This window comes from Pteropus alecto, unplaced genomic scaffold, assembly GCF_000325575.1.
Source record: "Pteropus alecto unplaced genomic scaffold, ASM32557v1 scaffold104, whole genome shotgun sequence".
NCBI lineage: Eukaryota > Metazoa > Chordata > Mammalia > Chiroptera > Pteropodidae > Pteropus > Pteropus alecto.
This window is the reverse complement of record NW_006436664.1, coordinates 4426939-4453023: the sequence shown is the minus strand read 5'-3', so window position 1 is coordinate 4453023 and position 26085 is coordinate 4426939. Positions and strand designations below refer to the sequence as shown.

The following is a 26085-nucleotide window of genomic DNA, read 5'->3' as shown; positions in this document are numbered from 1 at the left end:
TCAGGTTACTCATACTTCAACTATATCGGTAAGCTCGATGGTTCTCAAAGTGTGGTCCCTGAACCACTATCATCAGTATCATATCGGAACTTATTAGAAATGAAAATTGGGGTTCTATCCCAGGCCTCCTGAATCTAAACTCTGGGGATAAAGCCCATCAATCTGTTTAAATAGTCCTCCAAATTATTCTGATTGATGCTAAAATCTGAGAACAACTGCTTCACTGAAGTTTATGGTTCATCCCTCTGGATCCTTGTGCTGGATAAGTGATGCTCTGAGAGGCTCTGGAGGTTCTGGAAAGCATTTTAAAGCTTTCTTTGGTGGAAGCAGGGCATTGTTTTCTTAAGGCTACAGAACTAAAGGCAATGCTGTTAACTCCCCAGGCTCAGTCCAAAGCAAGAGTGAACATCCATGAGGCTGTTGAGTCTCAGTGACACTTATCACATAGTCTGCATGGGTATTCTGTACTGGCTATTGATGAATCACTCCAGCATTTCTGTCAATAACCACCACAACAAATGACAATAAAATTAATAGCAAAAATAGAAGCAATAAAATGTTATGATATTTGTATTTTTCACCCCTTTCATTATGAAAAATGGTACTATTAATAATAATTATTTATTATAAGATAATGTTATATGCAAAAATATATATAAAACATATATTATGTTAAGAACCCTATGAATTAGGTATGTAATACCATTGTACAGATAAGGACATGAGACTTAAAGAGTTAAGTCAGTTGTCCAAGATCATATCAGTTATAAGAGGTGGAGCCTGGATTTGAAGTAAGGTTTTTCTGACTCCCAACCAGGTACTCTTAATCATTGTATCATATTTCTGTCATTTATCATTCATTTGTTGTGTATTCATCCAAAAACTATTTATTGGATATCTATATGTGCCTGCTCCTACACTGGTGCTAGAGTTGAGTTTGAAGGTAAATGGTCCAGAGTGGAGTTGGGTATATCATCAAGTATCACAGTATAGTGTGATGAGTACCAAAGTGGGGGAATGAACAAAATGCAGGAGGAAACGTGCAGTAGAGAGAAGAAAGTTATTCCTGGGCTTTCATTATCAATGTCCTGTTAGAAAGTACTGAGCTTCTGCCTCTAAAAGACTTAGTCACTTGTTGGGTGTTTAGAAAGTCAACACAAGATATCTCATTATTACAAGTCACCATGTATTAGCTGAATGGCTAGCCTTCTTGCTTGAGTATCATGTTACTTGGAGTGTCACTTTGCCTTTTCCATTAATTTATTTTAAAAACTGGAAAAAGATGATGATGATAAGACACTCACCATGTGCACTGTGTCAAACACGTTCTGTATATTTAAGCCTCACAACATCTCTGAGATGAGGTAACTGAGGTGTACAGAAATTTCCTACCTTTGAGGGGATATAATTTTAAATTAGTCAAAAGAGAGCCAAGATACTAGTATTTAGAAGTAAAAAAAGCCAAAATATTGAGAAGCTCTAAGACGGTCAGACAGCAAACAGCAGAATTAGATACATACACTTGCCACATAGGACTTTAATTCAATGTCCTAGGAAATCACCTCCAAGTCCGAGAGAAGATGTAAGTGGTAGAAGATAAAATCGTAGAATCACAAGATTAGAAGTAAATTCAGAATATCACCCAGCCTAAGGAGTGACAGCAACAAGATAGCAGAGTAGAAAGCCATGGACTCTCCTTCCTCCTACAAACACACTGATTCAACAACAATTCTCAGACAACTTCTCTGTGTGAGAAAACTAAAAATTAGTTGAAAGTCTCCTGTACTCTGAGTAAACATGCAAACCAGACTCGTGGAAACCAGTAGGGAGATTCAGGACACCCTCCCACCAGAGTACCTGTCCCAGCCATACAATCAAGAAGACTCTCCTATGGGAGAGAAGAAACTGGTTTGCATGTCCAGCACCCCAACTTTTCTGAGGAGACTCCCCAAAGGACTGGCTTTTGTCTTGCCAAGCTTGGCGCTCTGATGAGTCCAGCACAGTTGAGCCACCTGGGGGTACTGGAGATGATGACATGGGCTGATAGATGCCATAGACCCTCCCCACTGCTCAACATGGAACAAGCTGATGAAAAACCTCAGCTCTCGGCTTCTTCTTTGGGAGTCAAAGGGTTGATCTATGTATCCAGCACCCTAACTTCTCTGGGCTGCCCAAAGAACTGGTATCTTTCTTTCCAGTCTTGGGGTTCTGACAGATCTAGCCATCTGGAGGAGAGCTGAGATGGAGGTTTAGACTGGTAGATACCATAGTTTTCCCCTTGTTCATCACAAAGTGAGTAGACTAAAACAACAGCTGTCTGTTTCTCTCTGGAGAGGGACAGAGTTGGTATAGGCCCCCAGAATCCTTCTCAGACTAAATCATGGGGGTCTTCTCCAGTATAAGGCCAGTCCACAAAGACTAGGAAAGGTGTCTGCTTTGTCTAGTGTACAGACACCAACACAGAGAGTTACAAAAAGACCAGGAATAGCCAAATCAATCCTGAGAAAGAAGAATAAAGCTGGAGGTACCATATTTCCTGATTTCAAACTATTTTACAAAGCTATGGTAATCAAAACAATATGGTACTGGCATAAAGACAGACATAGAGACCAATGCAACAGAATAATGAGCCCAGAAATAAATCCAAACGTATATGGTCAACTAATGTTCAACAAGCGTACCAAGAATATACGATGGGGAAAGAATAGTCTTCAACAAATGGTGCTGGAAAAACTGCATATCGACATGCAAAAGAATACAATTGAGCCCTTATATTAAACCATACACAAAATCAATGAAAAGGGGATTAAAGACTTAAACATAAGACCTGAAACCATAAAGCTCCTAGAAGAAATGACATGGGAAAAGTTTTGTGACATGGGTCTTGGCAATGATTTCATGGATATAACACTAAAAGCAGAGGCAACAAAAACAAAAATAGACAAGTGGGACTATATCAGACTAAAAAGCTTTTAACAGCAAAAAAAAATAAAAGAGTAAGAAGGCAATCTATTGGAGAAAATATTTGCATACCATATATCTGATAAGGCATTGATATGTAAAATATATAAGGCACTCCTACAACTCAATACCAAGAAAACCAACAATATGATTTAAAAATGTGCAAAGGACTTTAATAGACATTTCTCCAAAGAAGACATACATTTGGCCAACAGGGATATGAAAGAATGCTCAACACTACTAATCACCTGGGAAATGTAAATCAAAACCACAATGAGATATATCACTTCCTATCTCTTAGGGTGGCTGTTATCAAAAAACAAAAGACAAGTGTTGTCAAGGATGTGAAAAAATTGGAACCCTGTACACTGTTGGAAAATGGTGCAGCCTCTATGGAAAACAGTATAAAGTTTCCTTAAAAAATTAAAATAGAACTATTATATGATCTAGCAATCCTACTTCCGGGTATTTATCCAAAAGAACTGAAATCAGGATCTCAAAAAGATATTAGTAACCCCTATATTCGTTCACAATATTAACAATTCACAATATTCAACACTATTCACAATAACTAAGATGTGGAAATAACTTAAATGTCCATTGACAGATGAATGGATAAAGAAAATGTGGCATAGACATACAATGGAATATAATTCGCCTTTAAAAAGAAGAAAATTCTCCAATATGTGACAATATGGATGAACCTTAAGGACACTGTACTAAGTGAAATAAGTCATTCACAGAAAGACAAATACTGTATGATTCTGCTTATATGAAGTATCTAAAGTAGTCAAATTCATAGAATCAAAAAGTGGAATGGTGGTTGCCAGGGGCTGGGGGAAGGTGGAAAAAAATAATTGAAATAAGAATGTCGAGATATCTGCACTCTTGTGTTCATTGCCTTATCATTAACAATAACCAAAAGTTGGAAATAACTTAAATGTCCATTGACAGATGAATGGATAAAGAAAATGTGGCATAGACATACAATGGAATATAATTCGCCTTTAAAAAGAAGAAAATTCTCCAATATGTGACAATATGGATGAACCTTAAGGACACTGTACTAAGTGAAATAAGTCATTCACAGAAAGACAAATACTGTATGATTCTGCTTATATGAAGTATCTAAAGTAGTCAAATTCATAGAATCAAAAAGTGGAATGGTGGTTGCCAGGGGCTGGGGGAAGGTGGAAATGGGAAGTTACTAATCAGTTTCAGCTAAGCAAGATGAATAAACTCTAGGGATCTGCTGTATGACACTGTACCAATAGTCAACAATAATGTATAGTTAAAAATCTGTTAAGGGCAGATCTCATGGTAAGTGTTTTTACCATAATAAAATAAAAAAATCTCTAAAAATTGATAGAAAAAAGGAATGTCATCTAGCCTAAGTAAAATATTTAGGATGGATCACATCTTAATTTTTTAAACGGATATTAATGTTGATGAAAAATCTGTTCTGTCATTAAAAATTTCCAACTTGACTTGTCATTAAAAATTTCCATAATTTGCTCCAACTGTCATCAATCAGGAAACTTTCTTTGTTGCTAACCCACATTCCTCACACATTAGCCTAAATTATTTTGCTCCATTGTAAGGGCAATCAACTGTCACCATTCTTGATATAATTCATCATGATTTAAAAAACGTTATTAAAATAATCTTCATGCTTAAAAACACAGTTCTTTTAAAATATTTATTTATAAGTAGTACGTATTAATTCCTCATCTACAGATGAGCTTTATTTTTTTCCTCTAAACATTTTCTAATTTTTCTCATAAAATATGAGCCCGATAACTAAACTGGAGCTGAGTAGCCTGAAATGTTAATGAATATTACATGCATCAATTTTATTTTGTGATAGTAATACAAAATCCAATATTTACAGTTTAAAAAAAATTAATAATTCCTTGGCAAACATTTTAAGGCTGATGTTGACATTCCATTTCACAAATGAGAAAACTGAGACAGAGAGAAGGCATAACTTAGCAAAAAAGACATGGCTAACTAGTAAGCGCCAGAATTGGGAATCAGTATCAGGTCTCTTACTAGAACTCTCTGGCTGTTTCCATGACATTGTGATTTGTGTGAGTGCAGAGCTGAAAAGGTGTATTTGCCAGCCCCTCTTAAGGACCATCATTGGGTTTCCCTGACAGGACATATATTTATAGGTTCTCCACAGCTTAACAAAAGACACTAACTAGCATATGATCTTAAAACATTGACAGCCATGGTGTTCCACAACTTCTAAAAATTCAACAAAAGTCACCCAGTCATCCAGAAATGGGATCATATGGACTCAAAATAGTTATCAATACATTACATATTTGTAACTAATTTAACCATCTACTCCAAACAATATAGCCAACAGCTAAAAACAGCACCATTAATTTAAGGCAATGGCACTTAAGGAGTTAATATGCAGAGAGGCAAAATATCTTAATCAAAAAAAGCATATGCCTCCCTTTTTACCTTCCCTGGCATGGGATTTGATGCTTTGCTTTATGACTGGCCAGCTGGCTGCTAGCTAGATAAACAGAGAACCTTTGCCCATCTCACAGGCTTTTGTGATTAAGGTCTGGCGTCTTTAAGAAGACATTCCACACTGAGCCATGTCAGAAGGAGAGGGTTAAGGAAAATGGGAGAAGTCGGATTTGTTGGCTAGTGAGGACTAGGGGTGTGAGCCAGACTGTCCAGGAAGCCTGATACTCCCTACAAGGCAAGGTTGAGCAGACTACAGCAATGGGCTTTTCATTCAAGGGAGCTCAAGATGAACATACACTTCAAAATCTAGTCTGAGAATCTTCCTACTTCGCTTCAGCCCAAATCAGATTTCCTTTGCTCCTTGCAAATTCACTCACCTTTAAATTTTCTCCTGGAACCACACCAAATCTGACATCCTCTTGATTTTAGCTTTGAGTAATTTTAACAAAATTCTTAATGACCTAACTTGAAGTCAGTAGCCCCTGGTTCCTCAGACAACCTTAAAATGAACACATGGAGAGAAATGTTCTGTGTTCAGGATTGACCTTGGATGATTCTAGAGTGGATTTAATGTTGCTTGTCACACATCGCTAAAATAGGTTTGCCATTTGAAGAACTAAAATTATTGTTCAGGAGTGACTTCCATAAAAATACTTTGGATAAGAAAATTAAAGACAACACGGTGGTCCTATGAAGAGTCATATCTGCAGGTACCACAGAGCATTTCTTTGCAGAACTCCTTTATTCCACTCCCTCCTCTCCCAGTAGGTGAGTAAATTGATGTCAAGAATGTCGTGACCGTAACAGGGTGATTCAAAAAGAATTGAACATTTATATATAAATGTGTGGTCAAAACCAATTTTAATAGTTATTTTCATAATATTACAAATGGTCGGTTTGTGCTAACAGAACACATCAATTCTATACTTAAATTAATTCCATCCCCTTTGTTGCATATCATCATCAACAGCTGAAGGAGGTAGTCATGATGCAATCCTTCATTTCCTCAAGGATGTAAGCAAGAGGTGATACAAACATGAAGTTTGTGATGCATCCCAACATTAAAAAACTGCAGAAAACCTACTCTAGTAATATATTTTTGAAAGTTCCATTTTCTTTTGAATCATCCTTGATTTCAGAAAACCACTTGAAAAGGTCTTCCATGTTATCCTGATTAATAAGACATTGAATTAATAAGACACTGAAAGGAGGATGGATGGTTGGATAGCTGAAGAATCCTCATCTGGCTAAACAAAATAATTCTTCTGTGAAAGTAGGTCCATGTGGCAGCCTGAAGAGGGGCTGGATGAGCCTGAGTGAAAGGTCTGCTCATTGGATTTGTTGATGATACAGTCTGGGAGGGGAAGCTTGAATGATAGATGAGAAAGTCAACATCGACTGAAAATTATCACAGGCTCTAGCACTGGACTGAACCCACAGGATTAAATTTAATCATAATGAACACAAACTACACAAGTTCAAGATGAGATAATCTTGATTTGACTGCAGTTCATGTAATCTGGGATTTTAATTGACCATAAAGATTTATACATGCCAAAATTTTGATATAAAAGCAACAACATTCTACTTTCCTCCAAGCCCCTGACAAATCTCCCTAGAATTCATCTCTGTACAATCTTTGGCTGCATGAAGAAAGACGTGTGTTCAGATCACAGGAAGGGTTGATCCTAGCATACTCTGAATTAATCACCTCACAACTATAGTATCGTGTTTTGTTCTGACACTGACATTGACAAATCCGATGCATTTATACTGGGAGAGACAGACTATACAGAGGACCAGAAACTGTCACGTAAAGAGGGGTTGAGGAACTGTGAATATATTTTAAAGAAGGAAAGACTCAAAGGCTCACGTAGACATACATTTAAAGAAGTATAGTACAGTGATTAAGAGTATGGGCTCGGGCATCAGAGGCCTGATACATCATAGGCATTTAATAAATGCTTTATCTTTCCTTTGTAAAGACATACTACACAAAGAACCAAGGTCTCAGAAGTAATTATAAAGGAGGTACATACACATACTAGTTAAGCACCTGGTAGCAACAGCAAGGCAAATAATAGCCACTCTTTATCACCTGCCCCACAGCTGGCAATAGTTGTCATGAAAATGATGTGGTGTGCTGAAATGGTAGTTGCCTCCTGGTAACTGAACAAGAAGGCAGCTTGAGTGAGAGCGAACTGCCTTTTTTTCTTTTTTCTTTTTTTAAGGAAGAAATTTACATTTAAGATATTGTGAGTTTTAGTGGGTCCAAGTCAACTAAAAATAGAGTTAGCTCTCAGAAAATAAAATACCTTTTATCTTCTCTAATCTTGGCTCTCTTTTGTTTGTTTGTTTGTTTTTTTTCATAAACTCTGACAAATGCATTTACCCCCCCTGATGTCATGGTATTGTGCTGTTTTGTCCCCCAATGAAAATACCTGCTATTGAAGCTTAATGAAAAAATACATTCGTTTCCGCTTCACAGCTATCAGAAGAATCTATTACAGTGTTTGTTTTCTCTTCATGTGAGATAATTTGGGGAAATGCTAGCTCCTCACTCCACAGAAGGTCACTAACTAAAATGAGATGGTTTAATTGATAAGTACTCTTTAAGGAATGTGGAGTATTCCCAAGATCCTATCCTGGCAGGGCTCTGGGCTTTGGAATGAAATCAAAGTCTTGTTAAAAGCTCAGCATCTAAATGTAGCCATTCAGAAAATAACCATGAAAATTCCTTTTTTCCCCTTAAGCTATCTGTTCTTTAAAGTGTCGTGAAATGTAAAATAATTTTAAAGGTCTTACCCACTTAGCTCAAATATAAAATACATACAATGTCAAAATGGGTTAGGGTTTAAGCATAACACTTATAACTTGATTATTTAATATATATTATTTCATGTATAAGTGATAAATGTGTGTTATAAACATACATCTGTCTCTCTCAATATTATACACACACACACACACACACACACATATATATAATTTACATGGATAGATAATTCCTTCTGAGAGTCAATTATATCACTGAGTATTATCATACAAAATGCAAGAAAGTATTAATATATTTCCTTGGGAACCCATAGGATTTTTCTGTTTTGGTATGCTTTATCTATTCCCTACCTCAATAAAGGCACTGACTCCAAGGAAAACTAACAAACCAGGTTCCCAAAACAAAATTCTAAAGGTTGAGAAGTCAGGGCAAAGACCCACTGAGATGATTTGATATGGAGGTAGGCAGATAATCACGAAGTCTTTGAACCAAATTTATTTCATTAGATTCCACTTCTAGACTTCTTCTATAAATGAAACTTTCCCATGCCCATTTAGTTCCACTTATGTAATATGTTTGTTCAACACGATCCTTCAGTTAAATCATTAAAGGGCACCAACTGCCTTACTATTACATGCCTCAAACATTCTGGCCCAGTTTCCCTCTGCAGCCTCCACTTCCCTTCCCCCATGATTCACCATACACCAGTTCCCCTCACCCTTTAGCCTCTCCCGTCTTCCCCGAACCTCTTTCTGCTTCAGAGTAGTCATACATCCTGTTCATCCTCCTCATCTTAGCCTGGCTTATCCTCATCCTTGAACCCTAGCCTAAACATTGTTTCTGAAGGAAGGTCTTTCCTATAACTTCAGTCTACTCCTCCGTGCGCTAGATCAAGATCTGGGGTTATGAATTCCCACAGCTTGATAGTTGTCTTTCATGGCACTTAGCGTGATTGCCACAATTTTCAGTTCCCTGTGTAATGACTTGTTTAGCATCTGTCTCTTCTACTAGACTGTAAACCCCATTATGGCAGAAGTGGTGCTGACACAGTGAGATGGTACCTGGCACACAGTAGATGTGCCATGAATACTTCTGGAATGAATGAATAGGAGGAACCTACTGAGAATCTAAAGCTACTTGCACTTCATTTCCATCCACTTGGGTGATGCCTGACTGGAAAATTTTGGCCTTAAGTTTATTTAAGAAAGTGTCAGAACCCCTGCCCCCTTTCTTTTTGCCCTCCCCATATCCCACTGCACCCCAACACACACACCTCAGGGAGTCTGTGAAAACTGCCAATGAAAGATACTACTTTATACTGCAGAATTTTGTCGCATATTCTGGAATTTTATAGATAATATACACTTGTAGTTTTGCCCCCGTGGTTACTAGAAAGGAGAATGTTCTTAATGGAACTTGAATGCTCCTGCCCTTCCCATTACCAGGTGATGGTAAGACTAATGATTGAGTAGAGGAGAATTAGAAAAATAACTAGCCATAAATTAAATCCTACTATGATCTAATTCTACTGAGATTCTTCTTTACAAAATACAAGCAGCTCTGCCTAAGTTCTCCATTTGAACCCAAAGGTGTACTTTCATTCAGCTTAGTGCACACCTTTGGGAAAAAATATAGCTCCAAATTATGAAACTAACACATTTCCACATTTCTTCTGATAAACTGAAGTAGGTCTGGCACCACCCTCAGGCATTCTACAGAATTTACAAAACAAAAAAAATATTAAAAATCAAAAGAAAAAGGAAAATCTAAAAGGCAATCTCTTATGAATATAACCCTAGTAGAAAATAAAATATCTTTGACTGATGCTGTCTGTAGTAAAATGGACACAGGGACAAGTCTAAATGGTTTATTAAGTAAGAAAGACTGAACATATGAAAAATTGTTCTCTCCTAGAATATTTCTAACCCACACATGTAATTTATATCATGGCACAATTCGACAAAAAAGGTCTACTGTTTTTGGCAAAACATGCTTACATGCTGCAAACATGCTTAATTAGGATGCAAGTTGAAAGCACAGTTTGATACGCTTGACAGCCATGCTTTAGACAGCAATTTCTACTATTATTATTATTATTTTACTTATGGAAACCTATGAAAGGCAGAAATATAGAAGCAGAAGACAAAGTTACTAAAGACATTTTAATCTCACGATTCTCATTTGTGTGTCCACATCACAAGTATTATGCTCTGAACATGCCCAACTTGGAAGAGTAATGAAAGAAATTGTTTTGGGAATGAAAGCTTACTCCCATGGATATTTGAAAAAGATGTCAGCATTTAAGTTAATCAATATCTGTTTCTAGTGGGCTTTACTTTGAGAAGTGATGGCCTCTTTCTGGGAAAGAAGGATAATTCTTTAAACTGACATTCCATTCCATTTACTTTAAGATGTAAATAAATGCCTCCATTAAATGAAGGCCATGGTCAGTTAACATCCAGAGCAGTCTTTTCTCTATTGCAGCTACTTACTCACCATTCAGTAGGAACAGCTAGATCCTAAAAATAAATCTAAGAGAATATAACACAGGGCACCATTTTCAAACTGGTAATCCCAGTTTTTCCAGGGCTGTGTCTTATAATTCTGTGTTTTTATGGATTATAGATTAAGGATGTAAAAAGGGAGGTCCAGTTTACAGGTCTGAATGAGGCACAAGAGGAACCTGGTTATATTACCTGAATATTCTAGCTATTTCACTCAAATTTTAGTTACCATTTTTAAGAGGTAACTATGTGTGACAAAAAGGTAATATGTAGAGTTAAAGCATTATATGAAATAGTGGAAAGAGTTCTGGCCTCTGTTGCCTTCCCTCTACTCGCTATATGACCTCAGATAAATTATTTCAGTAACTTTCAGCTCTGGGCCCTAACTTCCCATTTGGTTGCCTCATCTGCAAATGACAGTTATTGTGATGAGGATCAGGGAAAAGCATGTAGTCTACAAAAATGGTTTTGATAGTTTGAAAAGGGATATAAGATTGGAATGTTTCTGTGATAACTTGAAAATTATATCTACCAGAGATCACCAATCTGAAGAGTTACAAGTTAACAACTTCAGGAGTGGATATCTGACCTGAGTTATCTGGGTTTACTGTTTTAAGTTCTTATTTTACCTCTGTAGACATAGCCTTAGAGTTCAGTAAAATGTGAAAAAGTTAACTAGGTACTCTATTTTGTGAGATTCTATTAAAATTTTCAGTGATTTATTTTCTATTATAAAAATAATACACGCTTATTTTAGAAGCTTCCAACAGCTCAGAATGGTGTAAAGAAAAGGACTTTCCCTCCACTGCTGCTTGCTTTCTCTTGCTCTCCCTCTTTTGTGCCCTTCCCCTCCCCTACCCCCTCCCTCTTTTCCTCCCCTCCTCCTCATCCTCGCTCTCTGTCTCTGTCTGTCTGTCTGTCTGTCTCTCTCACACACACACACACGCACGCACGACTCCCCATTTTCACTTCCCAGAAATAACTATTATGGACGGTTTTTTATAAAATCGAATACTTTGAAAATGGAAAACACTGTAAAACAATTTATGCATTTAAAAAAATTAAATTAAAGAAAAATCTAGAATTATGCCATGCCACTCAGAGTTGGTGAAATCTCAACTTCCCTTGGAAAACAGAATGACCAATTGCTGGGCGAGGGAACTGAAACAATAGTCTTGTAAACAAACTGTCCAAAGCTTATGGCTAGAGACGGCCCACAGCAATGATGAGACAAAGCCTTTAAGGAACAGCACCTCCTCCTTGTGGTTAACAACTTGATGACTTTCTTCAACATGTTTTAATGATTATCATACCTTCCCCTTCACAAAGGATTGATTTATTATGGTTTAAATTTAAAGAATACTGGTTTCCTAGTTTTGAATCAGGCTTATATTACACAACACATAAAATCAGTGACTTTGTTGTAGGCAAGAAAAATCACAGTGTTCATTTAAGTTCAAAAGGAATGGTCCTGGGGAAAAATTCCTCGTGCAGGTCTACATGCTAGCTAACTGGTCTCATCACCAGCTTTGCCACCTCTACTCCTTTCCCCATAGCTGTCATCAGCACCACCGCTCTTAACACTTCTACGGCACCTTAAAATTCACCAACAACTTCACATGTTCTTTATTCTAATCCTCAAAACAATTTTATCAGGTAGAAGGTACAATCTTAGCTTTTCAAATGCAGATAAAAATCTAAAGCTCAGAGAAGGGAAGTGATTGGCCCAAGATTATTCATCCGTAAAGGTATACTTGCCCAGGTATACTGATGACTTTCACATGTCTATCTCCAACTCAGAGCCCTCCTGTCAAGCTGCAGGATGCACAATCAATACTTAACATCTGCACTTTAGAATTCAAAATGTAGTTAAACTCAGTTGCCAGGCTAAGTCCATAATATTCTCCCATAAACTTGTTTCTCATTCAGAGGATTTCTTTCTCAGTGACTGGCACCATTATTCTTTCAGTTGTTCAAGCCCCAAACCTAGGCATCCCCTCTACCCACCATCCGTTTTCTCAACATACACGTATACACCATCACCACATCCTATAGATTTTGCCTTCTGAAGATTTCTCAAATCTGTCCATTTTTCACTGTCTCCACTATGAACACTGTAGTCCAATACTCCAGTATCTCTCATTGAAATCATTTCCATGTTACACCTTGCCTTTCCCTCACCACCCCGATTCTACTCATTCTCCACATGCAGCCAGAGTAATCAGGTAATTCCTCTGCCTAAAATCTTTTGCTGGCTTCCCAGGGCTCTTCAGATAAGAATTCTTTGTGTGGCCTATAAGGGCCAGTGTGATCTCATCCCTGTAAACTGGCAAGATAAATGAGCTCATCCCATAGTTTCAGAATATCACGATGTTGTTTAAAAAGTAAATATTTAAGCTTCTGTTTTTTTAATAATGCATAACATTTAATAAGTTAAATGCATTGATTAATTATAGAATGAAGTTTGCACTTGTGGATATTTTTAAGCATTAGTAACACACGATCATATATAAATCTTATTAATCTTTCTGAATTTCTTTCTTAAATGTAACCAAATTCATTTTATTATAACATGTGCATTACTATATACATGTACAAATACATATAACAATATATATTGTATTTATATCCTATACATAAATAATTTATGTAACTAATTTATTTCACCGTGTGTGATACCTGTCTCATGCCTTTGGAGAACTGGAGATAGGGAGGCTGGGACACTCCTCCCGTGTTGTTTAGATTACTCATCTCAGAGTCTGAAAAAGAGGGTCCGCTTCATGCGTGTGCGATTTGTGCACTTGCCAGGGCCTGCACTTAGAAGAGCTTCACGTTTGGTTTATGGTTCAAATGACAAACTGTGTAAGTGTTTTACACAGTACCTAGGACATGATAAACACTCAACAAATGTAGCTATCATCATCGATAGGATTTTTCCTCCAGGATTTTAATCTATTAAATAGTTACCTTATTGACAGGAATAATGTTTTTGACGTTGTAGTAGAAGCCAAAATAAACCATGTTGAAAACCCCATGACGTCCCAAAGTTGCTGTAAATCCTTTGTTGAGGCCCTGGAGTCCCAAGCCTTCCTTCTTAATGATGTGTCTTGCATAACTCATAGTGGATGGTTGCTGCAGGAGAGAGGGGCAAAGCCAGGAAGATTATCTTTGGGAATGTGAAATAGAGTAAATTCTGAATGTAGCCTCCTTTCAAGCCAGAATCGTTAGAGACTTTTTTCCCCCCAAACATGAACAATCATGCCTAAATCCGTGCTTTTAAAATTAGGAAACCCAAAAAGTAAACAAAATTGCATGCATAACAACAGGCCTTAAAGGGAAGATTGTTGGCAAAGAAAAACATAGTTGGTGGAATTAGTGAAACTCATGTCATGTAATAACTATCACCACTTTCAACATGTAAATAGTTGTATCCGATTCTGGATTATCCACACTAATGGAAGGGATTAGGCATATGGATACACTGGTAGTCCATAACCGTGTGTAATCCGAAAGGAATTTATATTTGGTTCATGAATTCAGCATATTTACCTTTCTAATTACGTTTTTCTAAAGCGGATGTTACAGTTAGTCTTGATTCCATTACCTCAATAGTTTAAACTGACACTAGGTTAGAAATCGGGCACGGATAAACAGCAGTTGATTGTAGACTTACTTCCTCAAGAGAGCAGGCAATCAATGTGTGTATTACTTGCTATGATAGATGATAAATCAATAGTGTTGGGAGTACTAGGTTACTTTAATTTACTCCTTTCTAACCCTCTGATTGATTACCCGAGGTTAAAATACCTTGGCTGCTGAAATCCAGTCTATTGCTACTTGTGGAACATGGTAAAGAGCTCACCATAGTTTGCCCTGAGGTTTATAATTCATTACGATTACAACTTCTATGGGTTTAAAAAAAAAAAGGTTGAGCGACTGTTTCCTTTCTGGAGGTATAGTACAATCAGTATCTCTCCTTGTTAAATTCTGACTGAATAGCAAATAGGGGGAAGTATTCGGTATTTATTTATTTATTTTGCCCATGAGGCAAGCGGCTGACATGACATTTGTTTGCTATTTCACTGGAGCAGGTTGCTGGAGCGGTTGTGGCAGTCTGATGTGCTCTCTGACTAAAGAGTTTTCTTATCATATGCAATTAGAGCTGCATCAGCAGAGCAGCATAGAACAAATCCAATCAAGGCTTTTCATCCAACTTGTATTTATAGCTATGTGATTAACATGATACATTAAATGAGCTTGTTTATATGGTAAATCCTATAGTTTTTGCTCATAAATGTTTTTAAAACTCTAGCTACAATTCTACACTCAGCTTCCTCTTTTCATTTGAGAGGATTAATTACAATAAATTATATTAAGCTTAAGAAAACCCTTGTAATATGAAAAAAATCACAGGAGAATGTATCTTAAAACAATAAAAGACATTTCATATAGGAAAACCAAAAATTTTCAGAAGGTGAAAGTTCACTCTCTGTTTTACAAAATGGGACTTTGTTTGTGTTCTGGCACACTGACTATCAACCCGAATTGTTTATTTTGCTTTTCAAAATAGACCTAAGGACAAGTTGAGCAGAAGTTCATTTCTGTTGGAAAGACTCTAGAAGTGCTGAGCAAACTGCTAGGCACTGCTCTCTTTCTTTGAGGAAGGCAGTCTGGAGGGCAGAGGAAAGAGGAGGTGGCTTTCCTGGGGATGGAAGGAATAGGGCCAAAGTGGGGCTGCCTGGGTCCAGCCCGACCAACACTGGTGCTCCCTGCATCCAGACCGAGCTTTCTCTCCATCCTCACTCACTCTGAGGCCCTGAGGGCAGGAGAGATGAGAACTCAGAGTCCATCTAGATCCTAGAGCAACAGAGGAACCATCAGCTTTGAATGGAAGTGCAGATTAACATGACTTTCCCTAAATAAAACAGGTTGAAAGATGTTTCCATTGTTTAAAAATGCTAGTGTGCTAAATTATCAGAATTAAAAGAAAAGACTTCTACTAGATCTTGGTGAGGATGAGCAAATATTCAAACGACATAGACTGATAGTCTATTGCCTGATTTTCACTGGCTTAAGTGTTAGGTGGGTACAAAGAAGTATAACATGGATTTGGAACTCAAGTGTCTTGTCGAGTTTGAACTCTAGTTGTGAATCATTAGGAAAATCAGAGAGTAGTATAGTAGCTAGAAATAAGGGGTCAGAACACACACAACTCCGGGTTTGAGTCTCAGCATCACCACTTGCTAGCTCAGGGAATTATTTTACCCTCTGATTTATCCTCACTTTACTCACTTGTGAAATAAAGATAATAATAAAATCTTCATAGGATTGCTGTGATGTTATATAAGTCAATGAATTTTGTCCTGTGTAAGCATTCACTGTACGTTAGCTGTTAATAATAATAGCAATTGTGCTGATAATAAAAAGTAGTTATAATAATAAAATAACAGGTAATTATTTTGTTCGTTGAAGGTGACAACAATCGAAAGATGGAGGCTGATTTGAGGGAGGGGAAGGATATGCAAAACTAGTCTCTTCTTTCTCATTCTTTCTGGCTATCCCTTCCTTTTACCCAGAGCTCTGGACCCTTGTGACAAAGCCTAACAGAAATGCCTCCAGAGTGCAAGATCATAGGTCTGCTTCCTCTGAGGCTCAACCAAATCTAATCCCTGGGCTGGAGATCTCTTTCCAGGGATAGTTTCTTACCCCAGGGGCTTTCCTCTCTGGAGCAGTAGGTCCTGCAAATTGGCCTCTCCCCTATCCCCTGGTAAGCATCTCCCTAAGAACTCTCTACTTGGTAAGTGTACGGACTATAGAAGCAAGGCCACAGAGGAGCAAAGATTGGGATTGGAAAAGCACATTAACCGGGTCTCCACTTCACACAGTTTATAGCCCAGAGAGCACAGTCATGCATGTTACTAAGTACCTGGAACACAGTAAGTGTTCATCAGTATTATCCATTATCATAGATGCTTAGTACTTGACGTATATCATCTTATTTAATCTTTTCAACAAGTGTTTGAGATTGGTATTATCAATACCCCCATCTGACAGATGAGGAAACTAAGTTCCTGGCTCAAAACCACAGAGTCGGTGGTAGTGCCAAAGCTCAAACAGAGCCCTGCCACCACCCCAGACTCCAAGTTTGTACTTTTATTCTCTGCACGGTCCTGTCATCCTAGCATATATGATTGCTTCTCTCAACAGCCCTGTAAGGTGGGCAGCAGTTATATTCTCCTCATTTTGCAGTGAGGAAACCAAGGATTATTAAGTAATACTCCCAAAGTGAAAACACTGGTAAATGGCTTCACCAGACTTCTGCATCAAATTCGGTGCTATTCACATTCTGTGGACTCATTCTTGTTATAAACGTGTGGTAAGTTTTTTAGAATTTGATAATCCAACTTATTAGGTGACAGATACATAATAACAGATATATTTTTTTCTGGCAACTTGGGGCCTCGAGATAAAGAAAAACCTGAACTCTAATTCCCATAAAAATTAGAAATGTGCTTTTTGTTTCATTCAGCGACATTGTGTCACACACATGTAAGCAAATATTTAATTAGAAAGGCAAAACACGACTTCCACTAGGATGCTTAAGTAGGAAAATATAGAGTCATTTTGACTAGATCTCTGTAAACACAAGGAATTTTACTAAACTTATTTGATTACTGGGCTTCCATTTCAAAACAAAATGGTGACTGATTAGCATCATCAGCCAAATGATTCCCAAACTATCCAACCCAGCAGGTCACCCGCCAGTTCAGTTTCCTTCTAATATTTAGAGTCATTCCAATTTTCATACCTAGTTAACAATTGTGGGCAAAATGGCATTTTAACTTTCTTAGATATAACTTTCATCGACTGCACCAGAGCTGCAAGCATGGAAGAATAGGTGGATTGGAATGCTGCTACTATTGTGATACCACATTGGTTTATAGAAATCTCAGCTCACTAGTCCCTGCCAGAAGTACTTCCATCTGAAAGAACTCAAAGTCTTCTTTCACTCTGATTTCAGCTATTGCCAACTGCCAATTCTGAGAACTCCCTGTTGTCTCATGCATCGTTTATTCAACAACATCTACTGAGAGCCTCCTAGGTGTCATGTACTGTGTTAAGTGTCTAGTATAGTACTTGGCTCATATTCTAGAAACTTAAATTTTTGCTTTGATTTTTATTTGGAGAGATATGCTGATATTTTTATATCTACCCATGAACTATTTCATGATGGTTATGAAATATGGAATCAAATTTCTGTTTTAAAAGTCCTTAAGAAGCTTAAAGAAAAGAGAAGATCCTTTGCCTACACAATGCTTCCCGACACCACTCCGGGGCACTGATTCCTTACTCTCTGAGAGCCTGGTATTACCAACAAATCGCTGATGACTTATGGCAGCCTGAGCTATTTTTCCTGGAGTTCTTCCATCCAACTACTGACCATAGCTGACTTTGATTAGCTTGGGAGATCACAGACAGAGGTTTTAGGCAGCAGGAGCTACTCCCTGGGTAAACAGCTATCAGAGAATGGCTAATAGATACGGGTGTGGGGTGTGTGTCAGTGGATTTCCTCCATCTCTAAAGCCAGAGAAGAGCTCTAGGCACACCATGTCAAAAGCACGCTCCACATGTGTTCCTTTCCTTGCTTCCTATGGCAAGGTGAATTTTGCTGCATTTTAGAGCCAATAGAACATGGGTGTTGCATTGGATTTCATCACATGGCTGAAAAGCAAACCGGATGAGACTTTTATACAATGGAGTGAGTGTACATATCCGGGCCTTCAGAGAAATATTGCTTTGTTAAAAAAGAGGAGACCCAATTGCTACATTTAGGTAGGAAAATAACCTTGCTCTTCAGGAGACAGAAGATAATTTGTGCTTTTCATTACACAAATGAAGTCTCGAAGCATTTTCATACATTTAAAAAAAGAAAAAAGAAAAACCTTCCTTTTTATTTGAGAATAAAATATAAGTAAAAGGAGAGGAATTAGGCTAAAAATTCCACATTTACCATTTATTTTAGCTTAGATATTTCACTAATTCATCATTACAGTTTATTTGAATAGGACATGATTATGGACAAAAAGACACCCAAAGTATAATTATATTCTATCTAGAGTTTACATTTGATAAACAGATCTAGTTTAAAACAATCTGTGAGTGGAGGATAATTTGCTGCAAACAAACTCTCCCAGATGCTGAGCCACAAAGCAACGTCAATGCCAAGCTGCTACTGAATAACTGTTGCTGGGGAGCACGGGGCCCTCCTTTTTTTTCGCTGACCCTGCACTGTTGGCAGAACACAGGGGAAGGTGGCCAAACACAGGGGACACTGCTAAGAGGAGACTGACAACGTGGAAGTGGCCTTTGCTTTTTCCTGGTTCCAGAAACACTTTTGATTTTTCCCTTAAGCTTCTTACTTACCCACATTTCTTTACCTTAATGAAAGCACTATGGTTGTCTCGGAAGAACCCCTTCTGTTAATGCTCAGTTCCTCAGAGCCACTAACTTCACTGGACTTTATTTTCCCTATCCACAAAACAGAGATAAAGCCGCCAACCTTCTAGGGATAATGGGAAAATTTGAAATATCAAGTGTGTCTGAGCATCAGGCAAAGTGAAAGTATACACAGCAGTTACCAGAGCGATGGGATTAGAGGAAGGTGTTGGCAGAAATCAATTACTTTTCATTATATAGCTCTATATTACTTGATTTGTGGGAAAAAAACATGTATTACTTTTGTACTTTACATAATTACATGCATTTAAAAAATCAAATAAAAGAAAAAAAACACGCGAGGCATCTTGAACAGTATCTGACATATAGTAGATGTTCTATAAATGGTAGCTATTATCATTATTTCAAAGCCTCAATTCTGAAAGCAAAAATCTAGAGTTCCTGGCACAGCTGAATGGAAGCCTGAAATCTATTTTCTGTAAATGACAATAGAGAAGCAAATTGGCTGCTGCCTTAGGTATTGTTGAAAGATAACTGTAGGAATGGAATCATATACATAACTCACTTTTCTGCCTGCAAGAATCACAGGCTGGAAAGAAATAATTTATGTACTAAACAGTTTCCAGACAGTGTTTCACAGAGTAATGCAGGAAAAATTTGAACTTAACTCAATACATTGTTCATGAATGTTGACATGCCCTTGAAGCTGGCTTCCCACACTATCTGTAAGCAGAGCCACACACTCACTCTCTAGATAACTCAACTTCGTCTCTCTTTCTTGAAAGAGAAGATAACAAAATACAGTTCTTTCACTTTATGCAGACTCTACATAATATAGCTAACTTTAAACATTTGTTAATTGCCTATGGAGGAAATAATCACGAAGCTTTTGTGATATCATATGATCTAATTGGTTTTTATTAGATTATTAAGCTCCCAAGAATAGTGTCTAGAATCTATACTTAGTGATATTATCCAAAACCAGAATCAAACCCTGAACTAATTCTTTGAAAATCCCTATCTTTAAAGATTCTATCATCAATAATGCATTTGCTATCTATTCATGGATCCTTAAAATTATAATCATAGAGCATAGGTAGTAGACTATTTCTTTCTTGGGCTGAATGTCTTTAAAAACTAAATAGAGATGAAACAGGATTTAACAATTTCCTGAAGGTTTAGTTTCATATTTGGGGGTGAGAATGATCACGTTCATATGTAATATAGATAAAAACGACAGACTAGAAGGAAAACCCGTGCCCCATACACATATCAGAGGCCAATACTATAGACCTCAAGAGAAAGAAAATATAACCCGTTAGCCAAATAATAACTTTGAAGTAGATTTCAAAGAGGAGGGAAGAACTGGGAAACAATTCATATAAGATTTTGCTTCTAGGGAGAAATTCACATTTTCCAGGCTAGCCGAGAACATGCCAGCCAAACGCTGCTTGGCTTAGCACAACTGATATGGGACTTCTAGTTCTTATAAATATACAGATAAAAGAAAGATGCATTCAGTTAAGAGGGAAGAAAGTTCCTATAAAGTTCCTACAAAGTCACACTTTCGGCAAGACTGGACGTGCAAACCATTTCCAACAGAGGAATCCTTAAGAAAGATGCATTCAGTTAAGAGGGAAGAAAGATGACAAGCTACAAAGTCACACTTTCGGCAAGACTGAACGCGCACACCATTTCCAACAGAGGAATCCTCGAGCAGGCCTAGTCCTAAGCCAAAGAGACTACCAACCAGAACAACACTTTTCTTGGGTTTAGTTTGAAGGACGGGGGGAAATTTGGGGCTATCTCAATTTTATCTGAACATGTTTTTACACCCACTGAACCAAACCAGAGCATGACAAAGCTGTGATTACTTTGCTCCCCACAGAAGGTCAAGCATATTTAAATTAGAGACCGGTTTTCTTTATTTACTGTGAATGTTAAGATGCTGGCCAAGATTCTGGTGTTAGAATTGAAGGAAGTGTGGCAGGGATTATAGTCTTTGATTGATATGGTGGTAATTTAAAAAGTGGAGGAAAGACAAGCACACCTATTGAAATACTTATTCAGAAGCTGGAAGGATATGAGAGAAGTATCAGAAACCAAATTAACCACAGTTTCCTTTAAAATTTTAGGCTAGTTTATGGCTAACCTGGGTGGGAAGGTATATTTTATGGGTAACATACTTCTGACTGGCTAGAGAATTAGTCCTAGACCACAGAGAGAGAATCCAGGCAGCTGGAGCCAACAGAGGACCTGCCATTCCTGGAAAAGTCCTGATGGGAACTGCACTCGGGGCTCCAAGAACATAACACATAGAGCCTCTGCTCTCAGCCAGTAATGCCCTTGTACCCCAGCTAGAGGGGCCCCTGTCCTGGATCTCATGTTTCAAAGGGTCCCATTCTGGCCCTCTGCCAGCCATGCCCTCCCCAGAGCACCAAGGGGGCATCTACTTACATTCCACAACCTCCTTCAAGACGATGATTTGTGCACCTGGGACCACGACAGTCCTTTTGCTTCAACTTCATCACTCTGCCAACGCCTCTAAGACTTTAAGTGCAATATTAAGTGTAATATTGACTACTATTGCCCTAGGCTGTCTTTTACTTCAGTCTCAACTGCAGCGACTTCTTATGAAATTTTCATGTTTAAAGGACCACGTTGTGACTTACTTCAGGCTGACAAAATAGGAAAATCCACAGTTATTGTGTAGGATCCATACTAGTTCAGATCCAGGAGCGGGCAGGAAGGCTGAACGGTAGACATGCTGCCTGAAAAAACTCCTAGTATTGGCAGAACGAGAGTTATCTACCTGCAAAATAAGCCTTTGGAAAAACCGCTTTGCTTTTCTTAAAGGTTCTGCCAAGCCATGTGGCCATCCTGCTCGCCACCCAGCCACCGAATGCTCCACCACAGCTGGCAGCTGCAATCGACTGAAAAGGCTGAATGTGAACCTAGTTCACAACCTCTATGTGAAGGGACTACGAAGTCTTGAGCGAGAATCCACATTAACTTTATACAGCTATTTTACAGGAAGAATATCTTGATTGTGGTAGAATTCTTTCCAATGTGGCTTCGAATATTTTTAGTTTCATCTCTAACTTCTGTTGCTCCGTGCTAGTTATTTATAGCAATCAGATACCCAGCTATTGTTTATAATAGTGGACCCTCAGCTGAGTATAGAGACCTTGTCAATAAGCGCTATAACTAGGCTGCCAGCCCTTAAGCCCTGATAAAGAATTCAGGCTGTGCTGGCAGCTGAGAATGACTTAAAGAAGACGGACCATTACCCAGTAAGCTGTTTTTATGCCCACAACTGGAGTCAGCTGTGACCGCTCAATATTAATCGGGGCAATATCTCAGGATAAATCTGTCTCTACTTAAACGTAAGGATTTATAAGATCGACTTGCATCGACAAATAGTTATCATTGGTTAAGTGCCTACCATGTACCAGACACTGTGTTAAGACTTCTGCATATATTATTACATTTAAATTCTCATAAAAAGCCTGTTGTAATAATAACTACTAACACTCGTTAAACCATCACTGTATGCCAGACTTCACCCATATCTCTCTTTTAACTCTCATTACAGAATTTGGTGTGGCTATTACTATTCTTCCCTAACAAAAGAGGAACCTGGTTGAGCCCTAAGATGGGTCAGCAAGTCATTCCCACCTGGATCAGCTATAAAGTTTCTCCCCAACAGCAGGCTCGATCCTCGAAGAGCCATTAGAACATTTCTTTTGGATTACTTACTTTTCTCTATACTGTTCTGTATTTTCTAAAATTTCTACAATAAGCAACTGTTACTTTTTTTGTATACATATTTTTATGATTATATAAGCAATGAGAAATATATGGAACATATATCTTGTAACTACGGGTTTCAGAGAGTGATGGTGAGACAAGGGAGAGGCAGGTGTAAGCAAAAGAGAAAAAAAGGACTGTGCTAAAAACCAGCAGTTAGAATGGGTTCTCCCTTATGCATTTTTTCTTTTTTAAAAAAATTTATTTATTTAAATTAGTTTCAAGTATACAGTACATTGGTTGGACATCTATATAGTTACTTTTTAAAGTAAATGTTCACAGAACACTGAATACATTCTCATGGTAAACATTCAGCTACACAAAGCCCTTTCCTTTAATTCTTGCCTTCCTCTCCCTGACTCCAATCTCCTTTCCAGAAGTAACCAGTGAGAAGTTTGTATGAATTCCTCTAGATCTACATTTTCTTATAAGGAAGTCACTACTCACATGTGGCTATGGAGCACTTAAATGTCCCAGTTCAAATTCAAATGTGCTCATACTCATAAAATACATGAGATTTAAAGGCTAAGTATGAAAATAAGAGTGTAAATTATCTCATATAATTTTTATAGTGATTACATGTCGAGATGATAATATTTTGGATATACTGGGTTAAGTAAAATATAGCATTTAATTAATTTCATCTGCTTCTTTTTACCTTTTTGAATATAGCTATTAGAAAATGTGGCTCACATTACATTTCTATTGGACAGCGGTGCTCTAGAATCTAGATCATTATTAGTACATTTATACACATATATAAGTATACATGTATACACAGAAATATAAGATTTTTGGTGTTTTCTAACATAAATATGCATTCTTTTTACTTGGATTACAACATTTTTTCTTAAAAAGAGTATAATTTGTAAATGCTTTGGGCATTAAAATAATTCCTTTCTTCATCCCTTTCTCTTTCTTTCTTTTTTTCCTCTTATCCTTCTCCACCCATACTTCTTGACAATCTACAAAACCTCAGAGTGAAGAAAGCAATAATTATTCTTGGCTGTACAAATGCTAAAGTGGCACACCTAATATTTATAAGAATTCAACACAAGTACAGACGAACCAAAGGTACCCTTTTGTTGGATAAAGGAAAGTCCTAGTCAGTGGAGGAAGGCTTTGGAGTTAATGGGACCTAGACAAAACACACAGGAAATAACTGCATTGCCAAAAGTGACTGGTAGTTATTTTTAAATAACTAGATCCAAATTTGCTATTCTTATTGCATTATCTCTTTCAGATATTTTTTGCAATAGGCATAGTCCCATTACTTTGTAATGGGTGATTATGTACTACTAACTACTTTAGATTTGATCAATATTGCCTATAAAGTGCCACCTCAATTCAGCTACTGAATCCTGATAGTCGCTGGAAATAAATGCTGACACATGTTGACATATGCGATCCCTAATTTGCTAAGTTCCAACTTAGTTAAAGATGGCAAATATTTTATAATGTACCTAATAGAGTTTATTTTGTCTAATATTTGACAATGAATCCAGTTTGGTGCAAAGTAAATGACCCCATTTCTGCAAAAGAAATGATCACAAACAAGTGCCCCTTTCTCTTCCACTTAAAAAATGGCTATATGTACACAAACAATTTACACGGACTGCACTTATGTAAATGAGTTGGGAATAAATACACATATCACTCTTATGTTGGGCTGGAAGAGTGTTTACCTTGTTCTAGCAAGGCCTTAACACATGCAAAACATTAACAGCTCTTACTTGGCTTTAGTGTAGAACCTCCTTGAAGGCAGAGGGAAAAAAAAAGAACATTAGCTATGAGTAGAGGTGCTGTGATAACTCATTATTTTCATTCTTGTGAATGCTCCTTGGTGCTCTGTTCCACTTGCATCCTCTGGTTACATGCCATCTTGATAAAAGACTGCAGCTGAAGGCCTTTATATCCCTTTGCTTACTCGTTGCTGCTCTAAGACAAGCTTCCCAGTAGAGAAAATAAGGCATTGGATAGGGAGCTCCAAAATTTTCTTCTAGCTGGTAATTTTCCTAGTCTAACAAATCAAATTTTCCTTGAGCAGATTCCATGGGGCTGTTTTTTTTTTTTTTAAGTTTATTAAATTTATTGGGGTGACATTGGTTAATTAAATTATAGAGGTTTCAAGTGTACAATTCTGTAATACATCATCTGTACATTACATTGTGTATTCATAGGGGCTGTTTTACATGCTCCATATTGATAGGACATTTGAAAAAGATCTTTTTCATTTCCTCCTATTCTTCACCATCTTTTTGCATCATTCTAGGAAGAATAGTGAGAAAGCAAAACAAAAACAAAGACTAGAGTAACAGGGATTTTCAACCTTTTCTGAAGTGCTATATATCACTGCAATTAAGACAATCTTTTGAAACTTAAAAGGAAAATCTCCTTTAATTAGGACTGACTTCATCTGAGGCTGATCGGCTTGCAAGCCAGTTTTTACTACCTTCAAAGGATTAACCACGATGGCTTCTGTTAGTCCAGATCCCAGTCCAGCAATGGCAAATGTCTAGAAAAATTAAATCAGTCGATCCTCTAAAACAGATACCATCTGCTGTAGCAGGCCAACCCGTTTCTCCTTGGTCTTTGGCAGCTACAGGTAAATAGGGCCCTCTTCTTCCTTCCCACACCCCTGCTCAGGCAGTATCAGCAGGCAGGAAGTGGGTGAGGGTGAGGGGAGTCTCCACCAACTAACAGCTGCTTAAGTAGTAAGCAGGGGATCTTTTCTACAGAGAAAGCCAGATCAGCAATTATTCCAAACCAATTTATACCACATGCTACCTCGCTGTGGAATTAAATTAAAATGCTAGGAAAGGACCTGGAACATCTATCCCCTTATTTTTTCTCTACCTTGTGCTTGGCACCCAAAAGAATAAAACAAGAACAGTTGGATTTGGTGGTTTAAAGGGAATTATTAGGCAACTGGAAGGAAGCAAAGGCAACATACTCTAAGGGAAGCTGTCTTCATGGAACATTGTGTACCAGCGATTAAATGTCAAGACCCATCATTTCTCAAGTGGTGATGTCTACACAGGTTTATTAACTTGCTCATTCAGACTTAACCAAAAGACAAGCTTGACAGAC

The 26085-nt window shown here is 37.6% G+C and overlaps 1 protein-coding gene across 2 annotated transcripts in view; it reads right to left on the bottom strand.

Annotated features, from left to right (window-relative positions):
• SLC25A21 (solute carrier family 25 member 21) overlaps positions 1–26085 on the bottom strand; it is a 448213-nt gene that overhangs the window by 8835 nt on the left and 413293 nt on the right. For both annotated transcript variants that reach the window (XM_025047932.1, XM_006913463.3), the window contains one exon: positions 13696–13860. In XM_025047932.1, coding sequence (XP_024903700.1) covers positions 13696–13860 — 165 coding nt within the window. The remainder of the gene's footprint in view (positions 1–13695; positions 13861–26085) is intronic.